General features: G+C 42.7%; 1 protein-coding gene across 2 annotated transcripts in view; it reads left to right on the top strand.

Moving 5' to 3' along the window:
- LRP12 (LDL receptor related protein 12) overlaps window positions 1–14,911 on the top strand; it is a 106,118-nt gene that overhangs the window by 33,562 nt on the left and 57,645 nt on the right. The window contains exon 2 of one of the 2 annotated variants that reach the window (XM_034763463.1): window positions 4,453–4,509. The exons of the other annotated variant lie outside the window; for it this stretch is intronic. Within the exon in view, the coding sequence (XP_034619354.1) occupies window positions 4,453–4,509 (57 nt within the window). The remainder of the gene's footprint in view (window positions 1–4,452; window positions 4,510–14,911) is intronic. 2 annotated transcript variants of the gene reach the window in all.

The raw sequence follows: 14,911 nt of genomic DNA, 5'->3' as shown, positions 1-14,911 counted from the left end.
GTGATCCCTCCCCCATGGCTCTCTTGGCTCTATCACTGTTAATCTAAAGTGGCTAATTTTTAAATGAAGCTACCCTCCCCTGACATGAATCTCCCTCTGGCACTAAAATTAAATGTAGACTATAATTTGGTATTTGAGAAGTGAAAGGGATGGTAGCCCTAAGGGAAAAGATAACAGCTTGGCTCATTGTGTTAAATAGCTGTCTACAAGCCTCAAACTGCTGAATGAGCTTTAGGGTAGGGAAGGCTGTGCCTCCCCAAACAGCCTGGCCCTGCCCCCATCTGACCCCCACCCACTTCCTGCCCTCCGACTGCCCCCCTCAGAATCCCCGACCCATCCTGTTCCTTGTCCCCTCACTGCCCACCACCCCGGGACCCCACCCACCACTAACCCTCCCGACCCCTATCCACACCCCCCCCCGCCCGCCGAGTCCTGACAGACCCCCGGAACGCCCACGATCCAACCCCCCGGTTCCCCGTCCCCTGACTGTGGTGTCCCCCTCCCCTCCCCCCCCCAGCAACGCTGTCCAGGGCCGCTCCTGAGTTACCACCCCCTCTCTCAGAGCCTCAGTGAGCCTCATCTAGGAGCTGCCCTGGACAGCGCTGCAGCGGCATGGCTCCGGCGCAGCCCTGCCCCCCTACCACGCGGCTTTGACTCAGTGGGAGAAGCTCAGGCTACGCTGCTGTAGCACTGTCCAGGGCCGCTCCTGACATGGCACGCTGAGGCGCTGGGGGATGGGGGAAGGCAGAGGCGGGGCCGGGGGAGCCTCAGACCTTCTTGTGGGGCCGGGGGCCCCTGCAGGGCCCGGGGCAAATTGCCCCACTTGCTCCCCCCCTCTGGGCGGCCCTGGCCCCAAATCGATAAGGATAGAAATACTGGTCTATGCAAGACTAGCTTCTGATAGAAAATGAAGGCACAATTAGTCAAAGGAAAAATTGTATGCAATCAGTCTTCAAGATGCTTATTTTTGTATCATTGTTCACCTTGTTCATCAGAAATTTCTCTTGTTTATAGTCTGCACTGAACTTTGCCTACATCAGAGCACTTCAGATAATCTGTAGCATCCTGTACTTTTTACCAGTGCCATGTCTCTTTTTTCTGGGAAGAAAGAAATATATCCATCCAATTTGACAACTGACTAATTTGGGCAAAAATCAGAGGAGCAGACCATTTCAGCACTACATGGTCACAGTTTAGTACTTTCTAAGAATCACAATTGGCTAATCATTTGGGCGAGGCATTCTTTCTTCCTATCTCATGAGTAAGCCACATTCACTATCTTGTTAGACAGGATGTTGGTCAGAACTAAAAATTGTGAAATTAAAAGCTTGGGTCACAACTCCGGCTGCCTCCAAGGTGACCTCAGTGTGTCTCATCTCTTCACTCTGTAAGTATGTATCCAAGTATTACTCCTGAGGGAATTCTGCACCAAAAAATTAAATTCTGCACACAATATTTTAAAATTCTGCAAATTTTATTTGTCAAATAAATGTGGAGGCTCCAGCATGGTGTAGGGGAGCACAGGCCACTAGGTGCACAGAGGTGGGAGATCAGTGTGCTGCACGCGCAGCGGCATGGCTCCAGGGGAGGGGCCAGCGGCTTGCTGCACTTGGCCCGGCTCTCCGGCCCGAGAGCGTGGACTCCGCGGCTTGCCGCACCGGGAGGGTGGGGCCATTTGCCCACCCCTGCATCAGGATGGGCCTAGGCACACCCCGTGCGCATGCCTATGCTTTTGCCCTCGCGGGAGTGGGGGGGGGGAGTGGAGGGCGGAGAAGAGCGGGCCAGGCTGGGCAGGATTTTTAGTGGCACACTGCTGCCGGCCGTGACTCCATTAAAAAAGTCGTCTCGCATGCCATTTTTGGCATGCGTGTGCCATAGGTTGCCAACCCCTGGGCCAGACCTTTGTAATTCCATTAAAGCAATATAAAAGCAGCTGTTTAAGAAGAAATATAAAACTAAAATGAGCCTTGGCCAAACATGTAGTTGAAGGACAAGTGCAGATCAAGACAGCAACCAAACATTTTTTTCAAAATCTCAAGCTGGAATAAGCATTCATTGAAAAATTTTTTGTTAACTTTAAATTAAAATCCTTTGTAGTAATGATGTGTAAACTTAAGTTTGGAATCCATTTCTAAGTAAGATTTTCACTTCAAGAATGGGAAAAAACAAACAAAAAAGAGAATCAATGCCTATTACACAGGACACTCGTGCAAACATGTTCTTGAAGGGTGGTACCAGAACACTCTGATAATACATTCCCCAAAGATAAGAGGAACACAGTGACCTTTGAAAGATAAGGTCAGGATGACAGTGTGATGGACAGATATATTTTGATCAAACCAACATGTACAAGGTAGAGGGTAGTAGCTTACCATGTTAGAGGGTGGCAGCTAACCACGTCAGAGGGGCAACTTGTTTGTATCGGTGTATAAAATGGAGTCGCAGAGGAATGTCTTTGGCTGGTCTAAGGGGCAGTGGAAAGTCCCACTGCTGACTTAGTTGGTCTATTGTGATGGGTATACATGTGGTCCTGTAGATACTAGGACCTGTGCTTTGTTAACAATAAACCTGGCCGGGTGCTTTCACTACTGAACGGGTCTATGGTTACTGGGTAGTTCGATTGGAACCTGTTGTACAGGCTATCTGGCCAGAGCCAGTGCAGCGCACAGAGAGAACACACACGCAGCCAACATCTGACAACACAAGTATTATAAGATGTGAATTTTCTTGAAAACAAACTCTAAACCTGTGGCATGTATTTGTTTAACTGGACTAAAACTATTTATCATTAATGAAGTTTTTGAAATTTTTCAAATTTTGTTTGTTGGAATGTGGTGTTTCTTTAAAAAACAAACACACTCAATTTTGAGATCTTTGGATTTTGCTAGTGTTCCTTGAAATTTTTTATCACAAATATTATTGAACTATCAAAATCATATTGAAATTTCAGTAACCTTTTCAATAAAATTCACAAACTTTAGGAAAATGATGGAAAATGGATCCTTTTTTTCAAATACTGAGAAATGGAAACAACTTGGAAATTCTTTTTTTTCAGTGTTTTTTCATCCCAGCTCTAGTTATTAATAGAGTTTTTAATACATGATTGTACAGTTTTCTTGGGAAGTGAGTGAAAGAATAATCTCAATCCATCTTTGGTGTTCCTTTGCTATCACACAGGAAGCATTTTTTTTGTAACTACTAAACACAGCTGTTGAGCACTGAGATGTGTTCTTGGCCATAGGCTTTTCAATTTATGTTAGAATCTTCAGAAACACATACGTTCTCCTCATACTTTGTCTTGTCACTTTTTTATATATTGTCCAGTAGACGAATAGAAGAACCCTTCGGCCCATCTCTTTTCCCTCCCCTTCCACTCCTCCCCCCAACATAGGTTCTGAATTGAGAACTCGGCCAGATCTTTTTGGGGTTGAGTCCTGTTTGTGGCTGCCAAACTGTCTTACTGGTCTGGTTCAAGCTATAGGTTCCTTTATCTGATCAATGTACACCATTTATCAAAATCAAGCTGTCTTGCATGATCTGCAACTTCACATACAGTAAATGGGCTGCTGCATAGGCATGTTTGATTATTAGAAGGCTCCAAAAATAGTTGTAAAGTTTAACAAAAATTGTAGCGGAAAGAAAGAGTGAAGGTTGATGTGCCACAGGGAGAAATGCACGAAGAAACAGAGGAATAGAAATGAAAAAATAAATATATGTACATAAAATGGGATGAAATGAACAAATGCAAAAAAACCCAACGTGGAGAGGAACAAATTCCATCCGAGAAACATTAACTTAAATTTGTAACATAGTGTAGCAGAGCAGTGGCTGGCAATAAAAATATCCTTTTTTCTTGGCCCTCAGTTTTTAATACACTTTTTTCCATACAGTCTTTGTATGGCACATTTAATTTGCAGTGTACATTGGTGGCTAGTCACTGGTTAGATCGAAATTTATCTTCTCGGATAGATGAGCAGGCAGCATTCATTAGCAAAGTTATCTCTCATGGATGTCTTTGTTTGCATAGCAATTGCTTTCCTTTTTGTTTCTCTGTTTAAAAAAAAATGGTTCATTAAACTAACTTCCCCTGAAAAACAAAACAATTGAAATAAAGTAAAAGTGTTGCAGGAAATCCAAATCCTCTTTTTTAATGTACTGGAAGTTTCTCAAAACCCAAAAACTTACCGGGTTTTCCCTCCCTAATTTTCCAGTTTATTCAACCACTCCATACAGACTGATAAAAGTGCTTTGTTTTCCTCATAATTGTACAATAGTTGTGTTTTTCTAATCTCTCTCAAAGATGGTGTTGTAGAAGAGGCCTAGGATCTCAAATATTGAATATTAATCAAAGCAGCTCAGTTTTGTTCTTTCTCTCTTCTATAGAAGGGTATCTGAAGAATTTTTACAAATTTTTATCTTGGAAATTAGTTTATTCATTATGTTTAATTTTAGGAAATGGTGCTCTTGCAGAACATTCTGAAAATGTGCATATTTCAGGAGTGTCAACTGGTAAGTCATTTTTTGTAATGTTTAAATTTCATGCATGACTTAAATGGTAAATATTGAAAGCCACCTGGTATCTTAAGAAGAGATATTTGGCTATAAAAATTATTACTGCCTTTTGCAGCATGTAATAAGGAATGAAGCAACTGGAACATGGAAAAATTCTCATAAGATAAAATTGATACCTGCATGCTCATGAACAGATTATGCTTTTCTAAGTGGACTGCTTAATTATTTTTCCATACAAACATTGAACTAAGAGAAAAGTTGGTTTAAGTTGAATTGATATTTTCTTTCCACAGTAAAGTTTTGTGAAATGAAATTTATTGAAATGTAATTTTCGACATTCTTGCTATCAAAGAATAACAAATCCAGAAGTTATACATTTTGCTTGATTAGATTGACACAGTACCTGAAACTACTGTTCACTTGACTGCACAGTTTCTTTAATAAAAAAACGAAAGAAATTTGCAGCTCATGAAATTGAGGAACTGATAGATGCTGGTATAATACAGGCCATAGTGTGGACAAGCAGTGCTAAAGGGTTGCTACATTCCTTTGCCAATATACTATACCACAATCCTGCCTGCACCCATCTAATTATTGTAGTTCTTGGGTCTTTCCTGAGGAGTAACTACCATTTGGGCTGAATTGTGTGTTTGTGGTGTGGACAAATGTCCACAAAGGACTAGGTGACATTCAAGTAATCTTGATTCAATCTTCATAAAAGGCTAATAGATTGAAACGCTGTCAGGTGGGCTGTGGGCAGAGTTTTGCATGGCTTATACGTATATTTAGGATATTTGTACTCCAGAGAATTAAGCCACTGGTAAACATACAGATGAGAACACTTATGTAAGGACTGGTAATGTAAATTGGCTGTTCAGTTGCAGTTTTTACCTTGCAACCATCTCTTCGCTGTACTGCACAGTTTCCATTACAGTGCTTTCTTGGTATCTATCCCACATTTTCTGGCACATCTGCCCAAAGCAGTGGTGGTGCAGTGTATGCACACCCTATCCCCTTTGAGGTGGAGTGGGGTTGTGGTGGCACCATGGTAACAGACAACCAGACTCTCCTGGGACTCAAAACAGTGCGGCGCAATGGTCAGAGTCAAAGTGGCTGCCCTGGGGTTCAGGGCTACGCAGCCTAGTTGCCAGAGTTAATATAGCAGCCATTGGGTGCAGGGCTGCATGGGGAAGTGGACAGAGTCAGAGGCTGTGACCAGCTCTCTGGGGCAAGTACATTCATCACCCAGTCAGCGGAGTTCCGACCACAACACCACTGACTTTATACGGGTGAGAGATACCATTCACTCCGCCTCCCTGGGCCACTTCCTACCGTGGTTCTAGAAGCTGTCGTCCAGGTCTCCGGGTTTCCTGAAACCGGACTCCCACTGGTCGACTATAGGTAGCAGGTCTCGGGTCTGGTCCCCGAGATCTTTGGTTCCCACTGTCAGGGGCTGTAGCTACTCCTGGCCTGGAGCCTCCACTGAGCGTGCTTCCTCGTCAGTGGCCAGTCCAGACTGAGGTGAGCTGCTCTCCTTTATACTAACACACAGTTGGAGCATGCCCAGCAGGGTCTGAGGGACGGGACTTCCTCCGCCCATAGTGCAGGATTAAACCTTTCTTGTCTAGTGTGGGGTATGCACACCCCATCACAAGTGGCTTATGGGAGACTTCAAAAAGCATTCCAGAGCCTAGTAAAATTGAGGGTGAAGAGATCTAGCTCCTATAATCTCATGGGGAAACTCCATTAGTTCCTGGGAACCAGCACCTTTTCCAAGTTGTCTTTTGAGAATGGAGGCCAGGATGTAAATTCAGCTTTTGCTCAGTGAAAGAGGTTTACAAAATTTGAAAACCCTATTCCTTGGTGGGTATTTTTTTTTGTTGCGATATAGTGTCATGTGATTAAACTTCTCATTTTATATGAAAATACACTTTTCTTTAGGTAAATTTCTGATCAGTTGACCCTCTCCATCATACTACTTATTTTATTTCTATTGCTTGTCAGGTGATGACTTGTCAAGTTCAAATTACAGTAGACCTTTGCTGTCTGTCCTAGTGCTGCTGCATCATCATTTCCTCAGAATTGGTGTGCAAAGTAGTAAAGTGCCATGCATGTTTATGGCATTGTATAAATAATAAAAAGCCCAGATGTTTACAGCTCTTGTGTATAGTCATTGTTGAAAATGGGGTGGACCCAGCCTCACAAAATGTGAAATCTCATGCCACAATGTTTTGTTAACTTCCTGGATTTCTTCTCCTGGACCTCATCCCTTTTCTCCTTGTGACAACCTGCATCATGTGTCACAATTCAGGGGGAGAAAGCACCTGCTGCTACCCCTTTTCATGTGTGGATGGGTAGAAAGTGGTGGAGTCTTGGGTCAGTCCCCTAACAATCTGACCAGCACAGCTGAGCCAATGCAGAGGGTGATCTGAGCTGCCCTAGGAAAAGGGAATAACACAACTGTCTCCGTGGTGTTAGGGCAGACTGTAAGGGTACGTCTACACTGCAATTAAAAACCTTTGTGGGCCAGCTGACTTGGGCTTGGGTTAAGGGGCTGTCTAATTGTGGTGTAGATGTTTTGGGCTTGGGCTAGAACACTGGCTATAGGACTCTGTGAGATGGGAGGATCCCAGGGCTCGGGCTTCATGCTGAGCCCAAACATCTACCCCACAATTAGACAGCCCAAGTCAGCTGGCATGGGCCAGCCGTGGATGTTTAATTGCAGTATAGACATGCCCTAAGGCAGAGGTGAGCAAACTATGGCTAACCCCTGGACCCTCCCACGCTGTCCTCCCTCCCCCGCAGCCTCGGCTCGATCGCTCCGCCGCAATGCTCTGGGCGGCGGGGCTGTGAGCTCCTGTGGCTGTGGTGGCGGTGGCAGCAGCGTGGTCCGGTTTCAGCTGGGCGGCGTGGCTGTAGCGCTGCCAGTCACCAGTGCTCCAGGCAGCGCGGTAAGGGGGCACAGAGCAGGGGAGGTTGGATAGAGGGAAGGGGAGTTCAGGATGGTGATCAGGGGTGGGGGTGTGGATAGGGTTCAGGGCAGTCGTGGAGAACGGGGTTGAATGGGGGCAGGGGTCCCGGGGGCAGTCAATGAGGGGGGAGTTGGATGGGGCAGCGGGGGGCAGTCAGGGGTAGGGGTTCCAGGGGCAGTCAGGGGACAGGAAACGGGGGTGTGTGGATGAGGCAGGGGTCCCAGAGGGGCCATCAGGGAACAGGGGGCATTGGTTGGCGCAGGAGTCCTGGGGGGGGATGGGGGGCATATGGGAGGTGGGGGCTGGGCCGGGCCATGACGCCCTCTCCTAATCGGCCCTCCATACAATTTACGAAACCTGATGCGGCCCTCAGCTAAAAAATTTGCGCGCCCCTGCCGTAAGGGGCTGCCAGCCCCTGAGGAGTAAGACTTCAATATGGTTCTTAATTTTTGTAAATGTCAGTTTCCAAATATATATATTCCCAGCTGGAAACAATAAATAAATAGTTTAATTTACCTATTACCTTCTTTCTCCTAAATGTGCGTGGTGGAGATTTTTCATTGCAGATTTTTTTTTTTTTTTTTAGTTTCCTTGCCATTGACATGCTTTCTGCACATTAATCTCAGATTGTTTTGCAATATAATGTAATGATTAAAAGGGAAAGGGTGGAGGTGAGTTGAAGAATAAGTTCTGGAGAGAAGAAAACCGCCAATTGATCCATCTGTACCCTGTTTTTAAATGTGTCCATGCCTTATACTACAGATGCTTGAAGTATGCACTTAAATCAGTGAGGATAAGGACATACTGCACATGTACAATATCTGCCTTTCAAACAACTACGATTGTATTTTCAAAACTTCCCCCCCAAAATTTATCTTTCCTCATTGAGGATTACATACACCAGTGAGTCAAAACAAAGTAATTTTATTAGGACATTTTAAAAAGACAAAGCAACTTCCTTAAACCCAGTAAACTTGTTTAAAAACATTTGTAACTGGTGAACAAAGGCTTTTGCCCTTTGATCTTTTCAAATTCAACTTTAAACTTGACATTGGAAAAAAAACAAGCCTGAAACTTTTTTCAGAAAGTTGATTGAAGAGGGGTTTAGAATGAAATGGCTGTCTTGACTTATATGTAGACTTCTGATGCTGCTATTCTAAAACTACATTACTAAGCCATGCTTTAATATCATAAAATACCATGATCCCTGGTGTTTTTGTTATAGCAGGTTGTGTATGTCAGACTAGCACTTGCTCCTTAATACAAATGAGCATATCTTTTTTCAGCATAGCATTAAAAGACAGAATCATATTGTCGGTGTTCTTGTATGAGCATTTTTTTGCGTGTCAGCAGCCATTAGTGTAACCAGTGTTTGGACCTTCAAAAATATCCAGGTCGGGGAGAGAAGTGCCAGTTTGGAATTCTTCAAGGGGCATTTCTTCAGTAAATAACACCTTCGGTAAATAAGTACTCCCTAGTCTTTCATTAAGTATTTTTTTCAGCATTTCAACTTGTTCATATGCTGCATTTGAAAATGTATTTTGTACAATATAGTTAATATTGCCATCTTATTCCCTGAGTGATGACTCAGTTCCCCCCTCACCCCATTTGTGTGAGTTGTTCACATGGCAACATGTGAGAAATATATTTTTTAAATGATAAATGTCATTATAGAAGCACACAAATAGGAAAGGGGTAGATGTAGTCCCTATAAAATTCCCTACAAATTTTTATTTTTAAATTGTCTAGATTGCAAGCTGATAATGGTGACCCTTTACAGACCTATTACCTCAGTTTCCCTAGAAACCAACCCAGGGTTACACTTATATTGGTTTTATTAAATGCTGCTATTGGATTAAACAGAAAAGGGATGGAACTTATTCATGCACGCACACACTCATTGTATTCATACCCTCATGCACCCACACACTCTCACAGACGGAGAGTTACCGGAGACAGCAGAGGAAGCCGAGAAGCCGAAGCATAGTAGATCTGGTGTGTCTGTCTGCGGTCACGGATCTGAGCCGACGAGTAGGTCAAGAAGCAGGGGGCTTGTGTGCATGCCTTCTTCCTTTTATTGGAACTGGGCGGCTCCTGTCACGTACACTGAGTTTCACTTCTGTGTCCGTCACCAAGAAGCATTCCCAGGCCTCGTTCCTTTCATCCGTACCAGGTTCTTCTTTTCTTTACAGCACCCCATGATTGCCTTCTCAAGGCAGATTACATCAGACACACCTGGCTCCAGGCTCTTTTCTCCTCACAGTTCCTCTCCACCCAGTCCCCCACACACTCCCTTATTCACACACACTCTGATTGCGTGATGGAATATTGAAAAGCTTGGAGATTTATACAAGTGGTAACTGAAAAGGTTACAAACTTGCAAAAGTTACAAAATTTAAAAGGCTATGCTAACAATAACTAAAGTTACACATTTGCAAAGGGTTACAGAACTTAATGATCATGCTAGCAATGATTGAAAAATTACAAATTTTACATTCTCATTCTACAGGATTGAGCGGAGGCTTTACATAACAGGACTCATCTTTATTGTGAAATTGAATTTACTGAATCGTTTTTACAAAACCCAAATAATCCCAATTTGTACAGTTTTAACACCTCTCTGTATTGGTGTTTTTTTTTTTTTTAAGTTTTTTAAATCACTCTCAATGTGCCTTGTTTATAAAAATTGTTTGAGAACATTGTCTGTTTTGCAGTGCAGATGGTAGCCAGTGTTTTAGCTGTCTCCTCCAACATTTCAGCTGAAGTTTTTTTTTCTGCCTGTTCTAGAGGCTGGTAAATGTTCTCCTAAAGACACTTTTCTGGCTCCTTTCCCCCTTTAACAATACTATTAAATCTGAGTCAACAATTTCTGATAATTACTCCCTCTCCTCCCCCCCCCAAAGAAAAAGAAAATGGGGGGGGGGGAGAGGCACTGAAATCCTCCCTATTTTTGACTTGAACTTTACCACAGTCTTGGTCCTTTGTTCTGTTTTTGCTATAAAGCACTTTAAATCCCTTCACATTTCTTACTCAGCTGCATCCATAGCCTTACTGTGTCTGGTATAATGCAAACATATTTGATCTTCTTCTGGTTCACACTTGTAGCTAATTCTTTTCTTTTTAACTAAACTCCTTTTATTATTATAAAGATAAATTCATAATCTGCTGTCCCTTACTCTAGTGATATCCGTTTTCCCTGAAATGTTGCTCATTGTTACATCAGATAAGTTTACTTCTCTAGTTCTTGCTAGGTAAGTTTAGCTTTGTTTTTCTTTACTATTTTAATATTGGTTCTTGCAAAACTAATGTATCATGATGTTTCCAGAAACTCTTTCTTTGCTTCTCTTCTCTGTTCACTCCAGGCACTCTACTAATGGTTTAATGTGATGTTTCCTGACCTGGGGAGATGGTAGACTTCTACAGATTGGGGGTGTGGGGGAAGCATGGAGCAGAGGACGGTAGTTGTGGAAATGGGGAAAGCTGCTTGACCCTATAATGTGTACTTAAAGCTAGCCATAGCAGTAGTCCATATGTGCAGGGATGCAGACTATGGCAGCAGTGCAAAATGTAGAGAACATTAGTAAAGAACAGAATCATCATACACCCAGATGAACACGATTTGTTGGGGGAAGAGTCAACATAACTTTTGTAAAGGGAAAGCATGCTTCACCAATCTATTAGAATTCAACTTAAATATTCCAGTGAGCTCTTCAGTTGACTCATTTTAAAACTCCTGGATGCAAGTTATCTGGACCTGCTGATTTAGAAATGTCTAACTTTAGTAGCTGCTACTTTCCATTCCACTAGTATCTGTGGAGGATGGTATGAATGTTATATGATATGACCACATCTTTTTTCCCCAAATACAAAACAGAAATATTTATTGAACACTTCTTCCTTTTCTGCATTATTATTGATAATTCTGCCCTTTCCTTTGAGTAATGGACCAATACCATTGGCAGGATTCTTTTAGTTTCTAATATACTTTTATAAACTCCTCCTCTGCTGGTCATGTATTTCTCCTTGTGTTTGCCTCCTTTATTAATTTTCTACTGTTCCTAGATTTGTTCTTTACTATCAGGTTGCCCTTTCTTCTATTTTTTAAAAAATAATATATAGCTGCCTTCATTTCCCCTTTAAACCAGGCCAGTTTTTTTCAATAAATACAGCCTTTTCCCTTCATTTTTGGTTTTTTTTTGGGCATCCAGTAAAGTGTTCCTGAACTATTCCTAATTATCATTCATGTTTTCCTGATTAAATTCTTCCTCCCAGCTGATCTGGTTAATAATTGTTTTCAGTTTTGTGAAATTGGCCCTTTTAAAAAACCAAGTATATATTTTATTACTGTCTGAACTTTATTCTTGACCACATTTATAATGTGCAAACAGTTATGGTCACTTGTACCTAAGCTACTATTAACTTTCAGTCTGTGATCAGTTCCTCTTTAGATGTCAAGATGAGGTCTACTATAGAATTCCTGTGTGTTGGATGCAACACATTTTGAGTTAAGAAATTATCTAAAATATTTAGAACATATAAGGATGTTTTAGTAATGGAAGCATGAGACTACCATCATATGTCACTCAGATTGAAGTCCCCCATGATCACACAGCTTTTTTTCATACATGTTATAGATAGGTGCATAAAGAGCCAGTCATCTGTTTGCTAGTTTGATTTGAGCTGTGACAGGGTATTACCTGATGTCTATCTTGTGTTTTATCTGTTAGGACATTGATCTATAAACATTCAAGATAATTTTCTTCTGAGTTATCAATGACTCGGAAACAGGTAATGCAATTTGTGAGAAAGAGAGAGAGCTACTTCCCCTCTCCTTTTTCCCATTTGATCCTTCCTAAATAGGTTATAACCATCTATTAATGTTCAAATCATGTGAATCATCCCACCAGGTTTCAATAATACCAACAAGATCTCTAATTTGTGTTCATAAATGAGCAATTTGAATTCATCTTGTTTGTTACCCATGTTCCTTGCATTTGTGCTAAGGCAGTTCATGAATTTCTTCTTTTCATGTCCTTTCTTGATCAATTTTTTGTTCTCAGTGCTTTTTTTTTTTTTTTTTTTTTTTTTTGTGCTTTTTTTTTTTTTTTTTTTTGTGCTGAGCTCTCATATCTTCCTTTTCTACCCTCCTCTTTTGTTAACACCATCTTCATGACTTTAGCCAGCCTCTTCCCAAGGAGATAATTTTCACCCCAGTTGTAGGGAACCTATCCACACAATGCTACTCTCTCTCCCTGTAAAAAGGGGACCAATATGCTACAAAACCAAAACCATTTACCATACACCACTTACCTAGCCCATGGTTTATTTCCAGCATCTTCAGCTTTCTGTCTTCCTTTGCTCGTGGGACAGGAAGGATCTCAGAGACTATCACTTGGATATTCCTTCAGCACACTTCCAAGTTTCCTGAAGTAATCTGTTATCTATGAGCTATCCCACAACGCAGTATCTTTAGTGTTGATGTGAACCATCACCATTGGATCCTTGCCCAACAACTTCACAAGCCTGTCCAATCTTAGTGATATCTTATGTCTTGGCTCTGAGAAGGTAGCAGCACACTGTCCTGTTGTCAAACTCCCTTGCAAAATGTTCTTTCGATTCTTCTGAGTATTGAATCCTCAACAAGGATTGTCCATCTTCATTGAACAATTGGAGAACTTTTTGTGGGAAACTTGATTTTTTTTTTTTTCCTTACAGATTGGGCTGAGTTGCAAAGTTTATCTTTGAAAATTCATGGCGATCGGGGGAGGTCTTGGATGACTGGAAAAAGGTTAATGTAGTGCCCATTTAAAAAAAAAAAAAAAAAAAAGGGAAGAAAGAGGATCCGGGGAACTACAGGCCAGTCAGCCTCACCTCAGTCCCTGGAAAAATCATGGAGCAGGTCCTCAAGGAATCAATTCTGAAGCACTTAGAGGAGAGGAAAGTGATCAGGAACAGTCAGCATGGATTCACCAAGGGCAAGTCATGCCTGACTAACCTAATTGCCTTTTATGAGGAGATAACTGGCTCTGTGGATGAGGGGAAAGCAGTGGATGTTATATTCCTTGACTTTAGCAAAACTTTTGATACGGTCTCCCACAGTATTCTTGCCACCAAGTTAAAGAAGTATTGGCTGGATGAATGGACTGTACGGTGGATAGAAAGCTGGCTAGATCGTCGGGCTCAACGGGTAGTGATCAACGGCTCCATGTCTAGTTGGCAGCCGGTTTCAAGCGGAGTGCCCCAGGACACGGTCCTGGGGCCGGTTTTGTTCAATATCTTCATTGATCTGGAGGATGGCGTGGACTGCACTCTCAGCAAGTTTGCAGATGACACTAAACTGGGAGGAGTGATAGATATGCTGGAGGGTAGGGGTAGGATACAGAGGGACCTAGACAGATTAGAGGATTGGGCTAAAAGAAACCTGATGAGGTTCAACAAGGACAAGTGCACAGTCCTGCACTTAGGACAGAAGAATCCCATGCACCGTTACAGACTAGGGACTGAATTGCTAGGAAGCAGTTCTGCAGAAAAGGACCTAGGGGTTACAGTGGATGAGAAGCTGGATATGAGTCAACAGTGTGCCCTTGTTGCCAAGAAGGCTTACGGCATTTTGGGCTGTATAAGTAGGGGCATTGCCAGCAGATTGAGGGATGTCATCATTCCCCTCTATTCGACATTGGTGAGGCCTCATCTGGAGTAGTGTGTCCAGTTTTGGGCCCCACACTACAAGAAGGATGTGGAAAAATTGGAAAGAGTCCAACGGAGGGCAGCAAAAATGATTAGGGGTCTGGAGCACATGACTTATGAGGAGAGGCTGAGGGAACTGGGATTGTTTAGTCTCCAGAAGAGAAGAATGAGGGGGGATTTGATAGCTGCTTTCAACTACCTGAAAGGGGGTTCCAAAGAGGATGGATCTAGACTGTTCTCAGTGGTAGCAGATGACAGAACAAGGAGTAATGGTCTCAAGTTGCAGTGCGGGAGGTTTAGGTTGGATATTAGGAAAAACTTTTTCACTAGGAGGGTGATGAAGCACTGGAATGGGTTACCTAGGGAGCTGGTGGAATCTCCTTCCTTAGAGGTTTTTACGGTCAGGATTGACAAAGCCCTGGCTGGAATGATTTAGTTTGGAATTGGTCCTGCTTTGAGCAGGGGGTTGGACTAGATGACCCTTCCAACCCTGATATTCTATGATCCCCTTGAACTGTCTGTATCTTGAGAGGTATCTTCCACAGTTTCCACATTGAGGGCCTGGTATCGATTGGAAACTTCTAGCTGTATGAATTCCTCCTGGTCCTCTTCTCTCTAGAGGCCACAGCCTGCCCATCCTCATCAGTCTCCAGCCATGTAGAATGCCCACATAACCTCTTGCCTATAATGGTTACGCACTGTCAGGCTTCATCTGACTTCCTGTCTCTCCAACTCCTTGG

This window comes from Trachemys scripta, chromosome 2, assembly GCF_013100865.1.
Source record: "Trachemys scripta elegans isolate TJP31775 chromosome 2, CAS_Tse_1.0, whole genome shotgun sequence".
Classification (NCBI taxonomy): Eukaryota; Metazoa; Chordata; order Testudines; family Emydidae; genus Trachemys; species Trachemys scripta.
The sequence above is the reverse complement of the archived record's forward strand: the minus strand, read 5'-3'. Positions and strand labels throughout refer to the sequence as shown.